Here is a 20,351-nt window from a genome sequence, read left to right on the forward strand (position 1 = left end):
TTTTTGTGGCCCCAGAGTGGGGCCCAACTCCTTCTTTTTTGTTGGTAAAGTTGTTTGGCATGTCAGCTCTCACCTGAAATTCTGCAGAGTAGTGAATTCACAGTGAGCTATTTGACCTGTCCTGCTGTCACAAAAGTGGGAATGCAGTGCTCTGTCAGACCAACCAAACAAGCAAAGAAAAGCAGCACAGCAAGCTTCCTCCTAGCACCTGCACCCCCCCAGAAGTATAGAGCAAGATTCTCCAACAGGGCAAGGCTTTGAAGGACATTGGTTTAGAAGTAATCTTACTGTTTCCTGCAAATAATGACCATGGCTCTACAGGGACAAGGCATTAACAGCAAAAAGAGTTTTTCTTTAGCTAGATGACAATAAGAGTGAGTTACTTGGTTCCAAGGAGACACCCACCAGGGAGTTATCTTATTTGAGAGCATCAGGCTCCATTCTTTCACATACATGGAATAAACATTTTCCTTGCAAAGTACCTATGCCTGAAGCGATCTCCATTCAGGCTGTGGTTTCATGTGTTTGCAAAAGCTAAGTGAGGTTAAGCCCGGTCAGAATTTAGCTGGGAAACCTCAAGGTATAAAGAGGGGCTGTAAGAAGTGGCAGTTTAATAGGTGATGCTGCATCCTGAGTCAATACAGAGGTAATGTGCCAAGAGAGAGGTTAAACTAACAAGGAAAGGCTGAAGGCTGCTGGATGAAATGTGTATCAGATATCCTGACAGCTTGAGGTGTCTATTGTGAGGAAGATGGTAACCTGGATGTCCTATGAAAACAAGTCAAATCAGCTCAAGCTTCTCTGATAGCCATCAGTGCAAACCACACTCCATTGTACGATGGTCCACTCCAGAGAGACAGCGTTTCCACAAAGAAAAGATCAACCATTGCAGTTATCTGCAGAGGTGCTATTGAGGTGGAATGACTCTTTATAAGTAAATATTTTATTGTGTTTAGAATTCTTAATTTCTTTTGAGAACAAAAATTCTTATTAAAAAATAACCCAAACTTCTCCCAAGACAATTTTTCTATGAAGCAAGGTCCTATTTATTTTCATGTCTGAAGTAAATTCTCAAATACAAACAAGTGAATAGAAAATTTAGGTGCTTAACTATTTACAGGAGATGGATGTATGAGACATCTGGTGTGTCAGAGCTCTATGGGAGACTGGGGTGGTCCTCCCTCTCCGACTGTCCCAGGTCCCACTCAGTCACTAGTTCTGATGACACTTCTGTGAAGAGATGGTCCCAATCCCAGCTGACATCATCCTACCAAGAGGAAGAAAGACAAATATGCTGAAATGTTACTGTGTCACCAGAGTTCTCTGAACAATGCCAGAATAGCAAAGAGAGAAACCAAAAGGCAACTGCCCTGGCCAGGGAAGTCTCAGATTCAGCTGGTTAGAGCAGGAATACTAGCCAGAATGAAATGTGAATATCTGCTACAATTTTAAAATGTGGACAAAATTATTCATGTTCTAAAATTCCAAAAAGGACGTATTTGTTGATAATGTTAATATTAGATATTCCCAGCCAGGGCATAGAAAGAAGCCCTTTCACTACTCTTCGGCACTTCTGCTGAAGCATGTGCAGATCAAAGCTGCAGAAATCCTTTGCTACAAGTCTTGAACTCCTGCCCACCTAGTTGTATTGAGGTTGTTCTGTCCTACTTTAAAAACCCCCTGCCCAAACCCAAAATGCTTTCTGCCTTTGTCCCTCTGTACTTTTCTGTGGAACCACCTGTAGCTCATGGTGGCCACCAAAGGACAAAGCACTCTTTCTGCAGGGATCTCTGACAGTACTAGGCCTTGCACATTCTCCTGACCAGCTCCTTCATACTTCATACTGGCCAATCATAGTGATGCCATCAACTCACACCAAGAGAGCACTATCTATCTTAAAAATCACCTGCTGAGGAAATCAAACCTCTAACAGCTTGGACAAGCTCCTCCTCACATCTCTTCTCCCCCCACTGACAAGACTTCCTTTCCTAGTACAGTCTGAGACGCACAAGAAGCTTTTACCTTGTTGGTGTTTCCACAAAACAAAGACTTACCTCTCGTAGCTCATGCTCTGGAGCCAAAACTTTGGTGAGGAGCTTCAGGTCTATCTCCTGATCCTATGAACATACAGAGTCACTGTCTTACAGACACAGGAAAAATGAACACTATCATTTCACCAGACACATTTGTTAGATATCGCCACTTTTGCTTCATAAGGGTCACTTTATCCAGGATAACAGCAAGAACCTCATCTGAGAAACAGATACCGTATCCACATTATTTACAGACACAAGTGCAAAAGCCATGTTGCAGAAAGGAACAGACTTACAGGAAGACTGCAAGTTCTCTAGATGATAAGGCTGTGTATTTTGTGCAGCTGAGTATCACTGTAGAGGATGACATGAGCCCAGAAGGAGAGGGATTCACATTGGCCAGCCCATAGCAAAATCCACTTACCAGACTCTGGAAGGCAGAAAATTTCATTAGATCTTTGTCCAGGTCATGGTAGGTCAGCACTCGGTTCACCTGCACACTGCAGCCAGAAAGGGTCAGAGAACAAGCCTGTGTCAGTGTGGAAGCACATGTGAGGAGAAGGGTGGCATGAACAGTCATCTGGTGACATCCTGAGTGTCCACATCCCCCATGCAGACTCTTAGCATGGTTGTACCCAGACAGAAGCACGGCTCAGTCAGTAAATGAACAGTCATTGACAAATCTATGTACCAGGATGTACACATGCATAAAAATAGGATGTGGAACAATCACGGACTCCCTCAGAGAAACCAGCATGCCAAAAGAAGATCCACAGACTAGTTGTTAAGGGCTAGAAAGAAAAGAAGACCATAGTGAGCATTCAAGCAGCCCCAGTGCCTTAGCAAAGAGCCTCTGAGAGCAACACCATACAAGCTAGAGAATAGTAGGGATTTTTGGCTTTTTATGTCTGAGCTGCATGAGAGCTATTAAATAAGACTTCCTAAAATGTAACCTTCCAAGAAAAACATGGTGTAGGGGGGTGATACACTGTTGTACCACCTGCCTTCACAAGTGATCCAACACTATAGAAAAGGCTTCTATTAATTGAATTTTCTTGTGTTTGTCCATGAAAATCCCGTGTCTTTTCTACTGCAAGAAAACTATGAACATAGGAGGATCAGATCATTTTATTAAAAAAATAAAGAGAAAAAGAAATTAATTCCAGTGAGAGACACAGTAATTTTAAATTTACTACATAAACTGTCAATTATTTTTGTCAACAGTGATATAATTACAATATAATTACAGTAATTACAATAACTACTCCTCACTTGTGAGAGAGGCATCTGTGGCCAGGAGTAAGATATCCCACCCCTCCAAATAAGGATCAACAGAAATCCCAGTCTGTGACCTTGGCAATAGGCCCATTAGAGGAAAGACAACTTTCCTGGTATGTTTAAGACAAAACTCCAAAACCTTTCATTTCTTAAAACTTTCTGGTCTCCCTTGAGCTGACTCCAAGGCTACTGCAACAGCCCCTTCAAACAACAGGATTGGACTTTGCAAATTAACTACACACTTGAGTGAGAAGGATATCCTGTGGAGGGCAAAGCAGCCTACAACCATTAAAGTGTGTGTGATAATGCATGTGCATTGGAGACATTTGGGGTTATGCAGGCAACCTTAAATCAAGAAATTCCCTGCTTTTGAGAGTTTGATTTTGCAACATCAAATATGTTATTCTAATGTAGGGGTTTTTATATAGAGAGACTATGCAATAATTGCTTTCTCTGTGTAATAGGAAACAAGAATTTTTCACTGTTCAGCTTGCAGCACTGCAGTCACAAAAGACCACGCCAAATCCTGCTGAACAGCACTGCTGCTGACATCCAAAGAGCATGAGTAAGATGGGTTTAATTTCACTAGCCAGTTTGCACTGCTGCTGAGAGCCTCAAGAGCACCTGGCCGTGCTCTTACCTGGGGGGAGCTGCCACTTGCATGGCCAGATCTTCCTCCTGGACTTCCTCCAAGTCAGGGATCACAGGAATGTCTGCAAAAGAGAAAGCAGCAGCAGTAAGTGGGGAGTGTTGTGCTCTCCTCTCACTGAAGACAAAGGTTCCCTTGCTTCACAGATATGAAGCACTCTGTTTCTTATTAGAGGGAAACACAAAATGGTTATTTAGCAATAATTAAAAATATATTGTTTAATATTTAAACAAGGCAATAAAACTTTGAAGTCTGAAGTCACAAGAAATCTTGCAAGAGGAACAGATTAATCCAGGTATGGCTCTAAAGGCCATGGACTATGCATCTGAACACAACCTTAAAGCTGAAAGAAGCCGCCTGTACTAAACCTTGCTGCCTATGTTGCCTTGATGTACTTACAAGAATTTGCTTGTTATGTGTTATCATTTATTCAGACACCAGTCACCTAGACTCTGTTAAAAATGAAACATGGGGCAGAAACTAAGAGAATCCACATAAAACTGCATGTTGAAGGATCTGCTGTTGGGGTCTCAGGCTGTGCAGAGGCCTGTGACCTTTCTCAGGAAGGAAGTGCTGGTGGTCCAGCAGATACAAACACTAGGGAACACAGGTCTTGTTGTAGTGTCACAAAATTTTCCATGACTTCCAGTGTCATACTGGAATGGCTGAAGGTCCCTGGGTATCCCCAGCACAAGGACAATGGCTACTCCAACTAAAAAGGATGCTAGAAACAAAAGAATTGAGGACAGGAGGAAGAACTGAGTGTGCTTTGCATCCTACTAAAGAAGCGAGGCCCTGAAAGCATTGCACAGTCTGTCATTTGATAAAGCACTACAAAAAGTTAGTGCAAAAAAAAAAAAGAGAAAGAGAAGGCAAAGTAACTGGAGGCACAAAGCAAGAACAGAGCGCACCAATACAGAGCTCCTTTAAGGACTCAAGGCCACAAAGGCCCTCCAGAGACCCCGAGCCCTCACACCATGGAGAAGCTAGTTTGGCTCAGGGAAAAGGTTTCACTTGCCCAGTGAGCAGGCAGAGCTGGCCCCTTCAGCACTGCAATGAGCAGCCTGCTCCCAGCCCTGCCGGCAGTACAGTAACGCTACTGCTGGATGGCAGCAGGCAGCTGAGCCTGGCTTTGCCCCGTTTTTCAGCCCAGGCTGAGATGAATATTCAGGAGCGGGAGAAACATTCCCACCTATGGTGCCGAGGCTGTGGGCAGGCTCTTCCCGAGAAGGCCCCAGTCCGGCGGCCTGTCAGGCTGCAGGGTCTCAGCTGCCCTCCGTGCCGTGCCGCACGGCCGCCGTGTACCACCGCCCGCTGGCCGGGAGGGGGCCCCGGCCCAGCTGCGGCAGGGCACGGGTCAGCCGGGCCCCGGCACACAGTGGGATTTCTCGCTAATTGCTTGCCTGGAGGAAGGCTGAGTGGGACAGGGGCTGTCACGAGCATGGCCGCGGCAAGAGGAGTGACAGCTTGGCCGGCCTCAGCAGAGCTGTGCCTTCTCGCTCCCAAGGAGCAGGTGCCTGTGAAGAGGTTCTCCAACTGCAGCAAACTTTCCAAAGACATTTAAAGGGAAACTGTAGCAACAGCCCCTAGGCTGTCCATAAGGCAGAGGAGGTGACTGAAAGGAATGTCTCACCTGTGCATCGCTGGGCATTGGGGCAGATCTCCCCACCTCTGCTTGTGAGGACAATACCTGGTAGAAGCTGCTATCCCGCTGGCTCTTCCCTGCAGAGGCTCCCAGCTCTTGGTAAAACTTGTAGCAAAATGCAGTTATGGGACAAAAGCATCTCCAGGGACAGACAGACCAACATGTGGAGGCAGCTGGTAAAATCTGGTCAGGGATAACGTGGGAGAAAGTCCCTGTATATAAGCAACAAGGACCAAGGAGGGAACAGACTGGTCCAAGGCAGGGAATGAAGCTCTGTGCAGAGGTGCCCTGTTAAGTCCAGGAAAATGAGCATGGGAATGAGAAACCATTTAACCTCTCCTGAACTAATTTATTCTTTTATGACGAGACGATGAACGTTTCTCAGCAACCACAAGTAAATTAAAAACTACCTGGGAACAGAGCTGTCTTCATCCACAGAGCAGGAGAAGGTCAGATCCTTATCCACTTTTGACAGCAGAAATGTAAAAGGTGTTTGCAGGAAACTGAATTTCTTCACTCAGCGCTCATTTGGCAGCTATTTCAGGAGTCTACTCTTCCCAGTTCTCTTTTGTTTTTGTTGATCTCTTTTTACACTAGAAAAAGCTGTAAACTTAGGGCCCTGCTCAGTGATGTTCCTTCCATTTTGCAGGTTCACAAAGACTCCTGGGTTCTCTAGTGCTGATTTTATCTCATTGCCAGTGAATTCCATGGAGAGATTTCTAAACCCCTCGCAGAGCATGACCTCCACTCTGTATTAGCAAAATTCAGGCGATCGCTTAGAAATTCTTTCCAAAAGAAATTCAAGGTTTCAAGATTTTATGGACACTTTGAAAATATTTCAGACAGAAGAGCTGGAAAAGCTCTGGAGGCCCCTGCCAGCCCCTCCAACAAAGCTTGCAAAGTGCAGATGCCTTGCCCATTTCTAGGCAGAAGCAACGCCCTTTAGGACTGTGAGACTGACAGGAAACAGTACAGAAATGCCTCAGATTTTAAGAAAATATCGGGTCCCTGGGCTAACTGCTATCAGGGACAAATAATTCCTGAAAACTATTTGGGTCTTTATTTCACTTGTTACTCATAACTACCTCTTCCCTCTACCAATTCCCATGGTGCCACTTCAGCACAATCCCTCTCCCTTCTCTCTGTACAGTTTGCAAAGTGTCTCAGCTCTCACTTTTCACCAAGGACCCAACCTTATCCCCACTGACTCTCCAGCTTCTTAATTGTTTTTGTTGCTCTTCTTGAGACTCACATCTTTTTGTCCTATAAGCTCTGGTAACACAGCTAAGTTGTGGCACAGTGTCAGCTGCAGGGGGAATAGCACAGCACGGGCTGTTGTGCTGCAGGAGAGTAGGCATATGCTCTACTTTTAATACTCCCACTAGCTGCAGGGAGGCTTTACATATAACATTAGTACATGCAGAAATGTTCACAGGACCACGTCCTCCCAGTCACGCACTGCATCTTTTTCCAACAACACAGTTGTATGACAAACCCCCACCCTGTGTGCTTTGCTCTGTGACCCACATTTTTCCTCTCCTGTTCAGTGTGGGGGTTTCAGATAATTTACCATAAACCTGTGCTTCTGGTGCAGAACCTTGACACATACTTTACTGGCCAGGCTCTCATGCCCATGTAGGCAAACCTCAAAAATTACTACAAAAAAGGACACACCTTCACAGATACCAGCTCGATGTAGTGAACAATGATGTGAACAAATGGCTTGTGCAAAGATGAGGGAGCACCACATGCTAGATGACAAATGCAAACTCCTCTCCACCTCCCAGATCGTTATGAACAAGCGAACAAAGAATGAAATCAAATTGAGCTTACTCATATGGAAGTTATGGTGAGGCAGGAGATACTGGTACCAAATGTTGGCTAAGTGGGGAGTTAAGTCACTGCACAAAACTGATTGTACCAGAACATCTAAGTCCCAGCATATAATTAAAAATAATATTTTATTTGAACAGCTGAACTTAGCTGTCTTACATAAAAAAAGCTTCATGACTAAGTTATGGCAAGGCACCAATGCCATAAGACAGAAGTGTGTGAATGGGAGGAGGAGAAGATGGAGGAGAAAAAGTGAAGGCAACCCATGCTACATGCAGACAGTCAAACAACAAGCAAGGAACAGCGGCTTTTCAAGTCATACAGAAAGGAGGGCTTTGTGTATTCATATTAAAGTATATGTACTAAACATCACCTTTTTTACCTCTCAGCAAATAACTTATTGACAGGCAAAGAAGACTTACTGACAGAAAGCAACAAACAGGAGATGGGAGAATCTGTACCAATCCAATACCCCAGCTGCTCCTGAAAGTTGGTAAATTGCACCTCCCCTCCCAAACAGGGCTGATTTTTGGTTTAGTAGCAAAACCTGCAGGCTGGGTCTCTTAAAATCCTGTAAACTCCCAGTAAGATATTGTTCTCGTCCCAAAGAACTAAGTTGTCTGCTAGATACAAGGTGGCACATAAATAGGGACAGATAGAACCTCTTCCAGGTCAGGCAATAAACCACTGGCAAAGCTGCATCTAGAAACCATGCTCCACTTCAGGCTGCAGTTAGTCAGAGTGTGCTGCTTACTCCCTAAACTGCTTTAAGAGTACCCTGAGCCCCCATCCTGGCACCCAGTAAAAAAGAAGTCTCCATCTCACACATTCTGATCCACTTCCCCAGCTGGGTCAGTGTTTCAAAGGCCATTCAGAATGGACACTCTTGTGGTGGGTACTGTGCTGCCCTCCCTGTGCTACCATGTCCAGAAAACACAAAGAGGGCAGTGGCTTCTGGAGCTGGCAGTCTCCTACCACCAAGCAGGTATAAAAATGAAACTAACTTTATCTTATGTTGCTTGCTCATAAAATGTAAAACTGAAATAATTACAGTATCTCTGCTGCTGCAAAACTTTGTTTTACTGAATGCTGTTACCTTCTGTATCACGTTTGGGGAATTTTAAACAGGCAAATGGAAGGTCTGATTGAAGATGAAGTTAAGTGAAAGAAATTGGTCTCATTTAGCACATGACAGGATTCATCTGTGTTCCCAAGTCCACTGAGGTAGCATCATGGGCGTTTCATATTCATGAGCTGCTGCGACACTGTGTCCCCTCATTTACAAAGCACCGTGTTCAGCAAATTCTGTCCCTGTGGACACTCTGTGCATTTCATGGTCTTGTCAGAGAGACATCAAACACTTCAGTAACCAAATACCAGAAAATGGCTTTAATTAGTGCATCTCAATGCAATAAATAAATTTTCTAAGTAGAAAAATGGAGAATTAAAAAGAAAAAAAAAGTAAAAAAGTAGAAAGCAACAGGCAAAAAAAAATAGTCAAAAAAACATAAAGAACAAGGGACACAGCTTCTGCTGAACACACAAACAAGCTTGAAGCCTCTTGGAAGCTTTCTCAGGAGAGCAGCAGGCAAATGGAGAGAATAAAGAATGCTTCTTTGGATGCTGGGACATTAATTTCATAGGGATGTCTTTCCCTGACTGAAATTGCCCTACTAGTGGGCCAACATGGAGCAGCGTACCTGCCTGATCAACCAGCAGGGAGATGAAAACAGTAGAGTGAAAAGCAGATAGTACCACAGCTACCAGGGCACTGTCTCAAAAGCTGAGATAAGCAGAAGATAACCTGAGAGTCCCATGTCCCAAAGCCTCCTTCTGAGAAGAGGATGGTAACAGCACAACCTGGCCAAGCTGATGGGAAAAGTCGCCCTGTGTGCGAGTGCCAGAGGAGTCACAGGATGCAGGGAAGGTCATACAGCAGATTCAGTACTGACCCTACAGCCTTGTGTTAAAAGGTTATACATTTGCCTTGCATAATATTGCATCTGAGCTAGATGCATGACTGGCTGGGGGTGACATTCTACTTGCCTCAATAGTGTGGTGTGTTCATATTGCAGGGGACAGGCATCAGGCATTTCCGCTGCTTCCCAAGGCTGCTGCTGCTGACACAAAGGTTCTGCCCAGTTTCAGTCATTTGAAGTGTGAGGAGAGGCATAGAACAGCCCTGTCAGATGAGTCACTGGGCTCAGTGCAGGGCTTCACAAGCAGTAGAGCATGGCTTGTACTTATGCAAGAAGTAGAAGCAGACCCTGACAGCGTTAAAGGTGAGGAATCTCTTAATGCATAGGTTTCTTCAGCAGCAGCAGAAGACAGGAGAGACTGGAGGCCAGGCCCAGGACTTGGAGTCCACCATGCTTCTGAGGTTATCAGCATTTAGAGTGGTAACACAGCTCCTAGTCCTACCAACAGTCCTCTGACAGAGCACTACGCCTACCCTCCTTCCCAGTAACATGTGTTTTCCTCTTTTCAAAGGCTGTTCCCTGTTCCTTTGCACTACTCCCCTGCTAAAACATACTCAGAAGGTAGTGGGGCATCAGATGAGAAGGTATGAGGTGTCCTGAGAGGGTCTAGTGAACTCAGAAACACAAAACCATCTTCAACAACGCTGGAGATAAGGGACTTTGCACTAGAGCATTACTGGGGCAGGGAAAGCAGCTTCTCAGGATGCTCCTGTGGAAGTATGTTCAGGAGCATGCATGCCTGATTCTATTTCATCCTCTTCATGTTACACTGGAAAAACAAGACAAACTACATTTCTTTTATGCTAAATTCTTAGGTTTTTTTATTTTTCTTATATATATTTATTAAAAAATGCCTCTTTGATCGGCAGCACCCATGACACCTCCACATCCAGCGACTCCTCAGAAGCCTCCCTCCCTCCACACAAGGCCACCGCTGCTGACAGCCAGCTGTGTTTGATCAGAGCCACTCAGAATCGGATTTTCATAAGACAGATGAGGAATCTTACTGCTGCTTTCTCTCATATCAGATGAGAAACTGAGGAGGAGGGGGGACGGGTCCTGAGGGAACGACACAACAATCAAGGGCTATGCGGTTCTCTCTCTGTCCCTCCACTGCTGCAATTTTCAAAGGAGTTTGCCTCAGGCAGTTTTAAATGATGGTGTCTCAATTCTGTAATCATCTTTCAAGAGCTTTTTCTTAAAGGGTATTTTAGGTAAACCTAGTCCGTCAAATACATTTATGGACTCAGCAATCACAGACCCAATATGACTGTGTATCCACCATATCGCAGAATTTAGCAACAGAAGATGCTTCCCCAGACTGTCATTTTCAGCCCTCAACAAGCTGTGTGTTCTCCTTTGTAATTAAGGAGCCCACTGACCCTTGGCCAGTGGTCTGCTGCTTCAAATAGAACCTCAGATAGTTTCTCAGGACATACTCTCTGCTCTCCCCTGCCCACTGTGGCTCTCAAGAGAGAGCTTTCCTCCAGCACCACTCTGGATCACTATGCTCTAGATCACTATGCCAGCAATTATTGGAGGAGTTCAAACTGGCCTGGACCAACAGCTCAGCCTGGAAACCATCAGGCTGGGCCGAGTCTACCCTTCAGTGACCTTGCACAGAGACTCAGAGTAGTGCATTGGGTGATGGAGCAGCAAAGGGGAGAGCTGTGGTGTGCTGACAGCCACACATGAAGTCAAAATGCAGAGTCACAGAGACCCAATAACCACTGACACTCTCTGCCCCAAAACCTTCTATTCAGCCCATTCATACCACTTCCAAAACAGCATGTCTTTCACTCTGTCTCCATTTCACTGATGCTCAGAACTTTTCATCCATTTAGCTCTCTCCAAATCACTCCAACACTGCCTTCTGAGCCCATGAAGTACCCACTTGCCTGACTGTTCCTGCAGATTCTGCCCTCTGTTACCCTCATGCTCAGCCACTGCAGCTGTCCTTGCAGCTCATGGCCTCTGGAATCCACCAGCACTTGGTGTGCTCTGTAGAAACAGCAGCTCACCAGGGAAGCAACTGGCAAAATTGATCAGGAATGACAGAGCCAACAATAACCCTCACTGTGCTCTATTCTCAGCTCTTTGGAGCAGTATCATCATTGGTGTATATTTGCATGCAGCTCAAGAAGTGTTGGATATTTTATGGCTGTGAATTACAGATCTCCCACCTGACAGATATCACTACCCAGAAGGATTGGGGACCATGGCATCTGCCCACTTCCCCTCTGTTGTTCAAAGTCTGGACTCTCATCCTGTTCAAATGCAAAGGAGCTGCTGGCACATGCCAGAAAGGTAAGTCCTTCTAGAGGTTTGACATTGCATAGAAAGGTCTAATCATCAGCTCAGCTTCCTTGAGGAGGCTTCCCAGCAGGCAGGAAAGGGTTCTGCCTTGAGGGCGCAGATCTAGTGACTGTCTCCTGGCAGCTTTCCTCACCTGCAGGTCAGGTTGCAGTTGTCTGTGTAGCATAGTCAGGCTTTCATTTCAATCAGCTGTCTCATTCACACACACTATCTGCTTTAAAATAACAAGCTGTTGTTCCTGCAGACAGAAAATCATACATCACATCCAGTCCTCCAAGAAAAGCCCTTTTCTAGGAGCTATGCATCCCAAGAGTAACAGAGAGAAAGCAGAAAGGGACTTCTGATGGTAGGGCAATAGTCTGTGTGGGAGTACCTGAGAGAGGGATAACAACCTTAGCTAATAAGTTCCCATAAAGTGCTGAGGAGAAAAATCAAAGGGCAAAGTAGTAAGGAGAAAGACATCAGGGGGAATACAACACAGCAGTGCTGAACTGGTGGACAAGAAAGGAACAACAAAGAAACTTCTAGCCAAAGGACAAATCAGATTGCTGAGGTGGGGGAGGAATGTAAGCATTTCTCACCCTGACAGGAAACAGCCCTTTCTAGCTCTAGCTCTGCGCCAGAAAGAGACACACGAGCAGAGTAGAGCCCTCTATGCCCTGCCGGAGAAGGGAGCAAAGGGAGGATAAAGCCCTTCAACTTCAGCTTGGTTGTCCCATCTTCACTCCCATCTCATGACAAAGGATAGTCTGCATGTGGCAGAAGCTCTTCGCTGCTACAGAAAAGGAAGCAGTGTACTGCAGATAGCACCTTTTAAATTCCACAGAGGGTCTCACATCTCCCATCTCAAGCAGTTTCCCTGCCATACAAAGCTCAGTCACTGCTGCTCATTTTCCCCGTTGACATGGACGGAAAATTGAGCAATTACCCTCAAACTCCTCTCTCTCAGATTGCACAGATTGCTACATACAAAGCATTAAGCCCCCAATTGCCCCTGGCCGAAAGTGACTTAACTAGGCCTGTCCTTTAGGAATTAAACACTTTTGTGTTGCTTGTGAAGGTTTATTATTCCTCAAGTGTGATGCATTAAATCCTGCTAAAGCAGGTTTCTCACCATGCAGAGGACCTGGTCCCCCATGACAAGGTCCAGTGGGCACACACCCACGAACAGAGGCATTATCCATTTGCTGTGCCTGAGTTCTCACGAGTACCAGCATGTGCTCAGGAGGATCAGCACTAAGATCACAGTGGCTGCTGTAGGAAATCAACCTAGCTATCAACTAGATAATCCAGAGCTACTTTTGTAGAGACACTGCACTTTTTCAAAACTGTCTTCCACCTTCTGGGTTTCCCTGTGCAACCATAACGAATGCTGAAAGTGCAGATCATTCCATTCATGTCCCTGTCTGGTCCACCCACTTACTGCCTCCCATACAGTTTCACTCATTCCACACAGCCTGAGAAGTGTCCATCCTTCTCCCCCAAACTCCCACAGAGATAAGGAATCAGATGCTATTTCATACACAGGCCAGGAGCAGTGAAAGAATTCTACTTTTATTTCTGAAACTACAAGGCCTGTCAAGCCCAGAAGCCTCCACTTGGCTGTACAAACTTCCCTCCACCTTTCACCTGCCAAACTAGGTTCTCTACAGCCCCTGTACTTTTTTAACACATTCTCAAATAGCCTCCAAACTTGGAGCCTCTGGCTGTTAATGATGTATAAACGATCACAACTGAGCACATTTCAAATTCACAAGAACACCTTTTTAAGGGCATATAGTTTTGTCCTTCATTCTTCTAATGAAAAGGTTGGATGGGGGACAAACAATGTTAATGGAATGGTACAGCTCAGCTTTTTAATAGGTTAAAGGAAGGCGATCCAAATGTATTGGTTGACAGCAGCAATCATTACGCAACTGCGCCTGTTCATATTAAGGTGTACAAGCTAAGACATTATGCAGCACAAAATAACCGTGACCCATCCTTGGGGATCCATACACCAACGTCTTGATTTTTGTTTGTTTAGAATCTGAGCTTTACTGTTCTAGTTAAGGACACAAACTCAAGTGCAGTTCTATGCAAAGGGAAGGCTGAAACAGCTCAATTTACTCCACAGCCACTGTATGCTACTCCCTGCCTTCTACACTAGGCAGTTATTTGTATGTCTCTGCTTATTCCAAAAAGTAATTTTATTCATGTTCTGGAGTTTGTTTATATGTCACTTTTCTTCACTCCAATTGCTGAGCCCACATGGAAAATTCCTCTCCCAGAACAGTCTGCCTAATCTCCCTGTCAAAACAGGAACACAACAACGCAATGCACTATCCATTTAGAGATTTTTCTGTACACAAATTAGATCCACAACCCAGCGTATTTGTACCAGAAGCTGCCTGGGTAGAAACCATACTATACCTTTCTTGTAATGCATATATCTAATCCAAAGCCAAATGCCAGTTTGCAAATGATCCAAATTCAGCTGCTAACCACAGGTTAGACACAGATAAATAAGTGAAGTCTATCAGGACTCAGTATGTCCTCATACCACACTCTGCATCAATTCTATTCTATATTTATTACCCAAGGTCTTGAAGTGCTGAAAGTCACATGCTACAAACAATCATGTGGCAAGCATTTTTATACCTGGTTAGCAAAGAATAGTCATCCTCCAAGTGCATGACCAAGGTTCAACAAAAAGGACAGCACGTATGCAAACAGAGCTGTTGAGAACAGACTACCAGCCTCAGTGACATACGCTGAAATTTAAGAAGCCCAAGGAACTTCCCAGGGGGAAAATTTAGTCTGTTCTGAAGATGCCAATGCTATAAAGGTGCCACTTCTGGCAGTCATATGTTGCAATGCTTAATCTGTCAGGAAGACCCAAATAAGTCTTCATTTAATCTCATTAACCATACTGATGTCTGATCCTTTGTGACTCCAGATAATTCTTCTGACACTTGGTGGTATTTTACAGATGCAGCTTTTTATACACTGTATAAAAGTCTTAGCCCTTGAAAACTGAGGTACCTCCTAGAGGCTTTAATGAATTTCTATGCTCCTCACAGTTGTCTAGTGCTTGTCTTGAAATTCATACTGTGGATTTTTCCTGACATTTCTCTTGACTCATCCAGTCCTAGAAGAGCAGGTAATATATACTATAAAGAAAACTAGTGCTAAGTCAGGAGTCCAATAGATTTCATAGCAGCCTGTAAAGGGATGAAATGGGATTAGCCACCAGTGTTTATGTTTAGTTTATGATTTATGATCTTGGATTAGGGCAAGCAGATATTTTTTAAATTAAGAATTCCATCATGACAGAAACCCCAGGCAACAAGGATATTGCTACAAAAGATAACAGATGCTTCTAGCAGAGCCTACTACCACCTAAGCCAGAGGACAGCAGGGACCTCTTTCTCCATTCTTAACCTTTTATTGTGCTTTTAGCTCTCATTTTGCCCAGTCCACTATTCTCCATGGAGGTAATTTCCTTGCCATTTTCCTGCTTTCCAAGGTCCTCTATAATTCTGTGTTCATGAAGAGCCAGAGTTAGACTACAAGTTCACTTCCTCATCCTCCCTCTCCATCTCCTTTACCCTTTCTCCCTCATTCATCTGGGGAGACCGAAGCAGCTCTTACATTTGTTTACCCCCAGAGTGGTTAATTTCCTTGCAATTTCTTACAAGATGCCTCTGCTCACTTTACTGGAGAACCCCTAGACAGGCAGGAAGGCACTTCTTGTGGTCAAGTACCTTACCTCCTCCATCATCTGATGCCTCCAGGCTCTGCTGTCTGAGACGATGGCTGTAGCAAAGAACAAGAAAGAATTTCAATTGCAAATCCAGAAAAACATCTTCTTGTGCCCCCTTCCTCCCCACAAACTTCAGAGGAGAATAGTTTCCAAGTATGCTTAGCCTGCATGGAAGACTGATTTTCCATACCCTTTAATGCTGGGCTTAGCAGAAATCTCAGCTTAAGCAAGGTGTACCTAAGACAAACCCCTAGGCTAAAGACAGTAGGGCCTGGGGTGGGTCTGGGAAGAAAGCAGTGGCTTTCTCATTTTCCTTCTTTCTGTTTTATGGGAGTGACAGAGCCATCATCTACTCCATATCCAGGGAACTATAGAATGACCAGCCCTGCCCCATCCTAGGATATATGATATGAATTCCTGACAGGCTCTGCATCCTTCCGAAGTTTCAGATCTTGGTGTACTGGTCAGATGATCAGATCAGATGTAAAAGTTGTGGAAGAAGTCTCAGCAACAATGGGAACTTACTCTTCCACTTCTTCTGCATGCTTTCTTCCTGACCTGCAAGACAAGGACGGCTTATATTTAGAAAAGGCTAGAGAAAATGAAAAACTTCACCTTTCCCCATATGGTTGTTATTGTGCAAAACAGTTCCTGCATCAGGTCTGATACAACACATCACACCTTAAAGAGTTCTGAGTGACTATGAAGCCAGTGTATCAAAAAGTCCCCGAGTGCAAGAGACTGAAACAAAATCACTTGGGGCCCAAAAGACAGCCAAGGCCAGATATGGCAAGAATCATACTCCCTGGTTCTTTAGTTTCTCAGATACTTTTTTATCCCCTTTGCCATCAGCTGCAGGTAAAGCTGGCCACACCTGGGTAGAGAGGTTGGTACATTAAGGAGTGAAGAAGGTGCTATACTTTGTCTACCTACTCCTGAGAGATCAACAGTTTTCTCCTCCCCATGGCTGTGCATAAAGACTTTCTGGGTGCCTTTCAGGTTAGGAGTCGCACGTGAGCTGGCCAAGCTCATGTCAGACATGCAGTCGTGGCAAAAAATGAGGGTTGATCAGGCTGAGTTAACAGGAGTGCATAACAATAACATGGTGGGGAGGCACTGGCAAATGGCAGTTCCCTTGCTCTCCACCCCAGCGAGCCCAGAAGTAATTCAGTCCCGATTAGAGACGCTTGTTCAATATTCAAAATGTAAAACATGGAGATTGCTGAACCAGCACTTTGAAAAGTTAATTAAATGCCAGATTTCTTTTTAGCAGATACTCCATCACTTGCTGATTGCTTTGGCCATTTTGCAGAGTGAAGTTTCATGTCTATGTGTTGAGAATAAATATTCTCGTGTCCCCTAAGTCAGGGTGCCATGACAAAGAATACATAGAGCCCTCCCCTATCACATGCACTGTCCCAGGATGTACCAAGATGTAAGAGAAGCTGCTTCACTGCCTTGCATTGCTCTTTCCAAAGCACTTCGTGACATGGCACAGGACTCTCCCCATCTGCTTTCTGTTCTAGCAAGTCACAGTCCTCATCTAGCTCTCCTGTGAATAATCTACTCTTCTAAGAGCAAGGAGTAGGGCAGAGAGGATGTCTAGCTATACAGAGAAGAGGTATAAGGAGAAGAAAGCCCTTTGTCTCTACTCTCTTGCTGGAGCTTGCAGTCTGAATCAGTGATTTGAGCCCAGTAATATCAACTGCTATAATCAGAACTGCAGCTGTGTGGTGACACCTGCACCTGGGCTTTCAGCTATATGTGCATCCTCCGTTCAAAGACAAAAATGGAACATAACTGGGGAAAGAGATCTTCCAGCGAGGATGAACTGTCCAGCTCCATCCTTCTCCCAGTGGTAGTAGAAAGCACTTTTTGTGAGCCTCTTGATACTATGGAGAAAGAAAGAGATGGCTTCAGAGAGCCCTCCACCAGTACCCAATGGCATTTAGTCTCTGAGAAGATAGAGGTAGAAAGAGGATGCAAGATTTCTCCTATTTTATTGCTCCTTTATGCCTTCACAGAAATGGTTTCCACATAGCCTTGCCCTTTCCAAGTTGAAACATCCCAAATGATGGCATCGCACAGCCATGCACAGATGATTTCCTGGGGGTTCAATTTAACATCTTGTTGGCATGATCCCGTTACTCTTGATGATTGTCCAACCCCAAGTAACACTCTCTTCCTCAGTACTCACACTCCTTACATCTTTGCTCCTGTCTGCAGGCAGGAATGAAACACTCCACATGTTCATACTTCCCAGGAGAAAAGGTCACTACTACTATCCCTGTAAGCAATTTCTGTTTCTTCTTCCTAAGCTCCCTGTCATGACTGATATCCAGGTGGCCCACAGGGAAGGCAGTCATGTTAATCTTAGAGGCAGAGACTGCTTTGCTTATGTTGTGAGACTTAGGCTTTCTCAACTTTTCTATGTTGTTAGGAAAGGACTTACTCAGGACAATAAGCAAATACCTCATTATGAAACAGCTGCACTATATATTGGAAAAAACAGTAATCTGGGGAACAAACTCATCAGCAGGGAGGGGGGGAATAGTACTGGCCCCTTTAACACCAGAGCCCAGGTGTTGGAACTCTCCCATCAAACAAGACCATTACTTCCTCTTCCCAGGGCAAGTTACAGCCCCATGGTCAGTGCCCCCAAGAGAACACCTTAGGCCCTGTGCCACAGGGGCCAATGGTGGCACTGGGTGAGGCAAGTCTGTCATGCTGGCAGTACAGCAGTTTATACAGAGCCTTTATATACAAACAGCACTGGAGCAGGAGCTAGAAATGACTGCTCTTCTGTTTAGGAGAGACATCTGCTTCCAGTCACCTGTACTGCATATGTTTGTTAATATATGATTTGGTACAGCATTATTTGATGAAACTAGCATTTCAAGTAAGCTCATGAACTCACATGTAGAAACTGTCCCAAAAATATAGTATGACACTTCTATAGCACAGGAAGGAATTGTATGTTTTACACTCTCCGTGGCCCTAATGATGGAGCAAAGAAGATATCATGCAACCTATTTCCTCTATTTTTTTAAATAAGTCTTCCTTTCATTTTGTTTGGTGCCAAATTACTTTTCGAGTTCTTGTTTCAGATTGGGGGGGAAAAAAATCACAAAACATTTTTGGTTTAACTAGTCTTTTGCTTTTTTGGCAAAACTGCAGTACCTAAATCTATGTAACTAAGTGACTCTGAGAGGAAAGACAAGCTTTGTCTTGTGTCCTAAGGTTAAAAACCTCCAGGGCAGCAAGAGAAATCATTAATAGATCTACAAAAGGTGCCCCCCTTCAATTCTGTCCATTCCATAAACTTAGCTGAGGGCTGCCTAGAGATAGTATTCCTGCAGAACCAATCAACTGCTTGTCTCTTTGCTCTCCAAGTACTATTGGCAACATACAGGATTTCTCCACCATGTTATCACATTGCTTTAAGGATTGTGGAGTACCCTTTCCTAAGAATAGTCTCATCTTACCAATGCCAATTGCTACATATTGAGATCAGCATTTCCTCCTACAGGAATATCAGGTCTAAGTTAACAGCAGCCTCTTCATTCATCTCATGAGCTTTCTAGTGGTGAGTGAAAACAGACATGGAATGAACCTGACAAGCCAGCATACACAGCTTTCCTACTCTTTTCTCATGTTCTAGCAACACAAAGTGCACTGCTCTGCTTTGTCTGCTGCAGCAGCAGGCACAGCCCAGGGAGGGCAGCAACAAGGACCTACAAAATGAGCAATGGAATGTGAACTACAGATACAGTCACCCAAGTAACGATAAACAAAGCAATACCATCCCAGGAGCAGTGCTCAGAAATACATTCAATCTGCTGTATTATACACCAGCCACTTCCCATTTTTGTGAGACAGGGATACATCTGGTTTTTTCACTTATGTTCCCAAGTCCATGGCATCTGGAGGGGCAAAGAACACAGACTCACTCCATCTGCTGGACAGTTCCCTTTAAACTCCCTTTCCCTGAGAGGCCGTCAGCAATCCTAAACATAATCATAATCCCAGAATATTCCCACTGGCTTTGGACAGCTGCTTATCCCCTCTCTATTTCAGAGTATTGAATAGCTGTGAAACTGGGTGAAAGACCCTGACAGTCCTTGTGTAACCCCATGGTATGTCACTCCCAGTACAGAATACCTATTTGTCTCCTAGCTCTGCCCTGCGGCAGAGGATACAGATCTAATCTCTCTCTTGAGTGTTGTCTTTGCTCAGTTCTGCCCAGGAGGAATCCTTCGTCCACATCAATGAGAGCGGGTTAAACCCTAAACCCGAGACCTTACTCCCACACAGCACCCTGATGTACAGCGGAGCTGCCTGCAACTTCTGTGCTAAAGGGTGAAAGGCAGTTCCAATGTAGACATCATCTCTGTTAAAACTGTTTCTTTCTCATTTAATGGACTACCACGGAGATCTAAATGGAGATAAAGTGGCAGGGCTCAGAGAACAGCCAGGATGCTATCTTTATGCAGCATGACAATGTGCAGTGGTTAATTAGACACCGTTAACCTATTTTAGCAGAGGACATAACTGGGATGAATGGAGAAAAACGTCCTTGAAATCTTTTAACGTCCACAGCTCATGAGAGCTCCAGACACACTTGTGTCCTGCACCGCGCTACAGCCAGGCTCCGAGGCGTTCTCTGTGCAGGAGCGGAGGTTCTCTCATGCGGCCTGGGGAGGTGTGAGGGCGGGCAGCACAGCTAAGGAGAAGGGAAGGAACTACCGCAGCTTGCTAAAACGCATACAGAGGCGGCGGGACGGGAACGCCCAGTATGGCGCGGCGGAGGAGGAGAAAGGGCTGGGAGCGCAGGCAGCCTGTCCCCGGCCGGGCCGCGCTCCTCCCGGGCGGG

General features: G+C 44.9%; 1 protein-coding gene across 2 annotated transcripts in view; it reads right to left on the minus strand.

Moving 5' to 3' along the window:
• Positions 1–927: 927 nt before the first annotated feature.
• Positions 928–20,351, minus strand: part of IFT43 (intraflagellar transport 43) — a 43,530-nt gene continuing 24,106 nt past the window's right edge. The window contains exons 4-9 of one of the 2 annotated variants that reach the window (XM_005417465.2): positions 16,004–16,036; positions 15,485–15,531; positions 3,952–4,024; positions 2,458–2,533; positions 2,055–2,117; positions 928–1,267 (exon numbers count right to left, since the gene is read on the minus strand). In XM_005417465.2, coding sequence (XP_005417522.1) covers positions 1,157–1,267; positions 2,055–2,117; positions 2,458–2,533; positions 3,952–4,024; positions 15,485–15,531; positions 16,004–16,036 — 403 coding nt within the window. In that variant the 3' untranslated portion in view covers positions 928–1,156. The remainder of the gene's footprint in view (positions 1,268–2,054; positions 2,118–2,457; positions 2,534–3,951; positions 4,025–15,484; positions 15,532–16,003; positions 16,037–20,351) is intronic. The other variant, XM_031065816.1, reaches the window with a different exon arrangement.

The sequence above is a fragment of the Geospiza fortis genome, unplaced genomic scaffold (assembly GCF_000277835.1).
Source record: "Geospiza fortis unplaced genomic scaffold, GeoFor_1.0 scaffold54, whole genome shotgun sequence".
NCBI lineage: Eukaryota > Metazoa > Chordata > Aves > Passeriformes > Thraupidae > Geospiza > Geospiza fortis.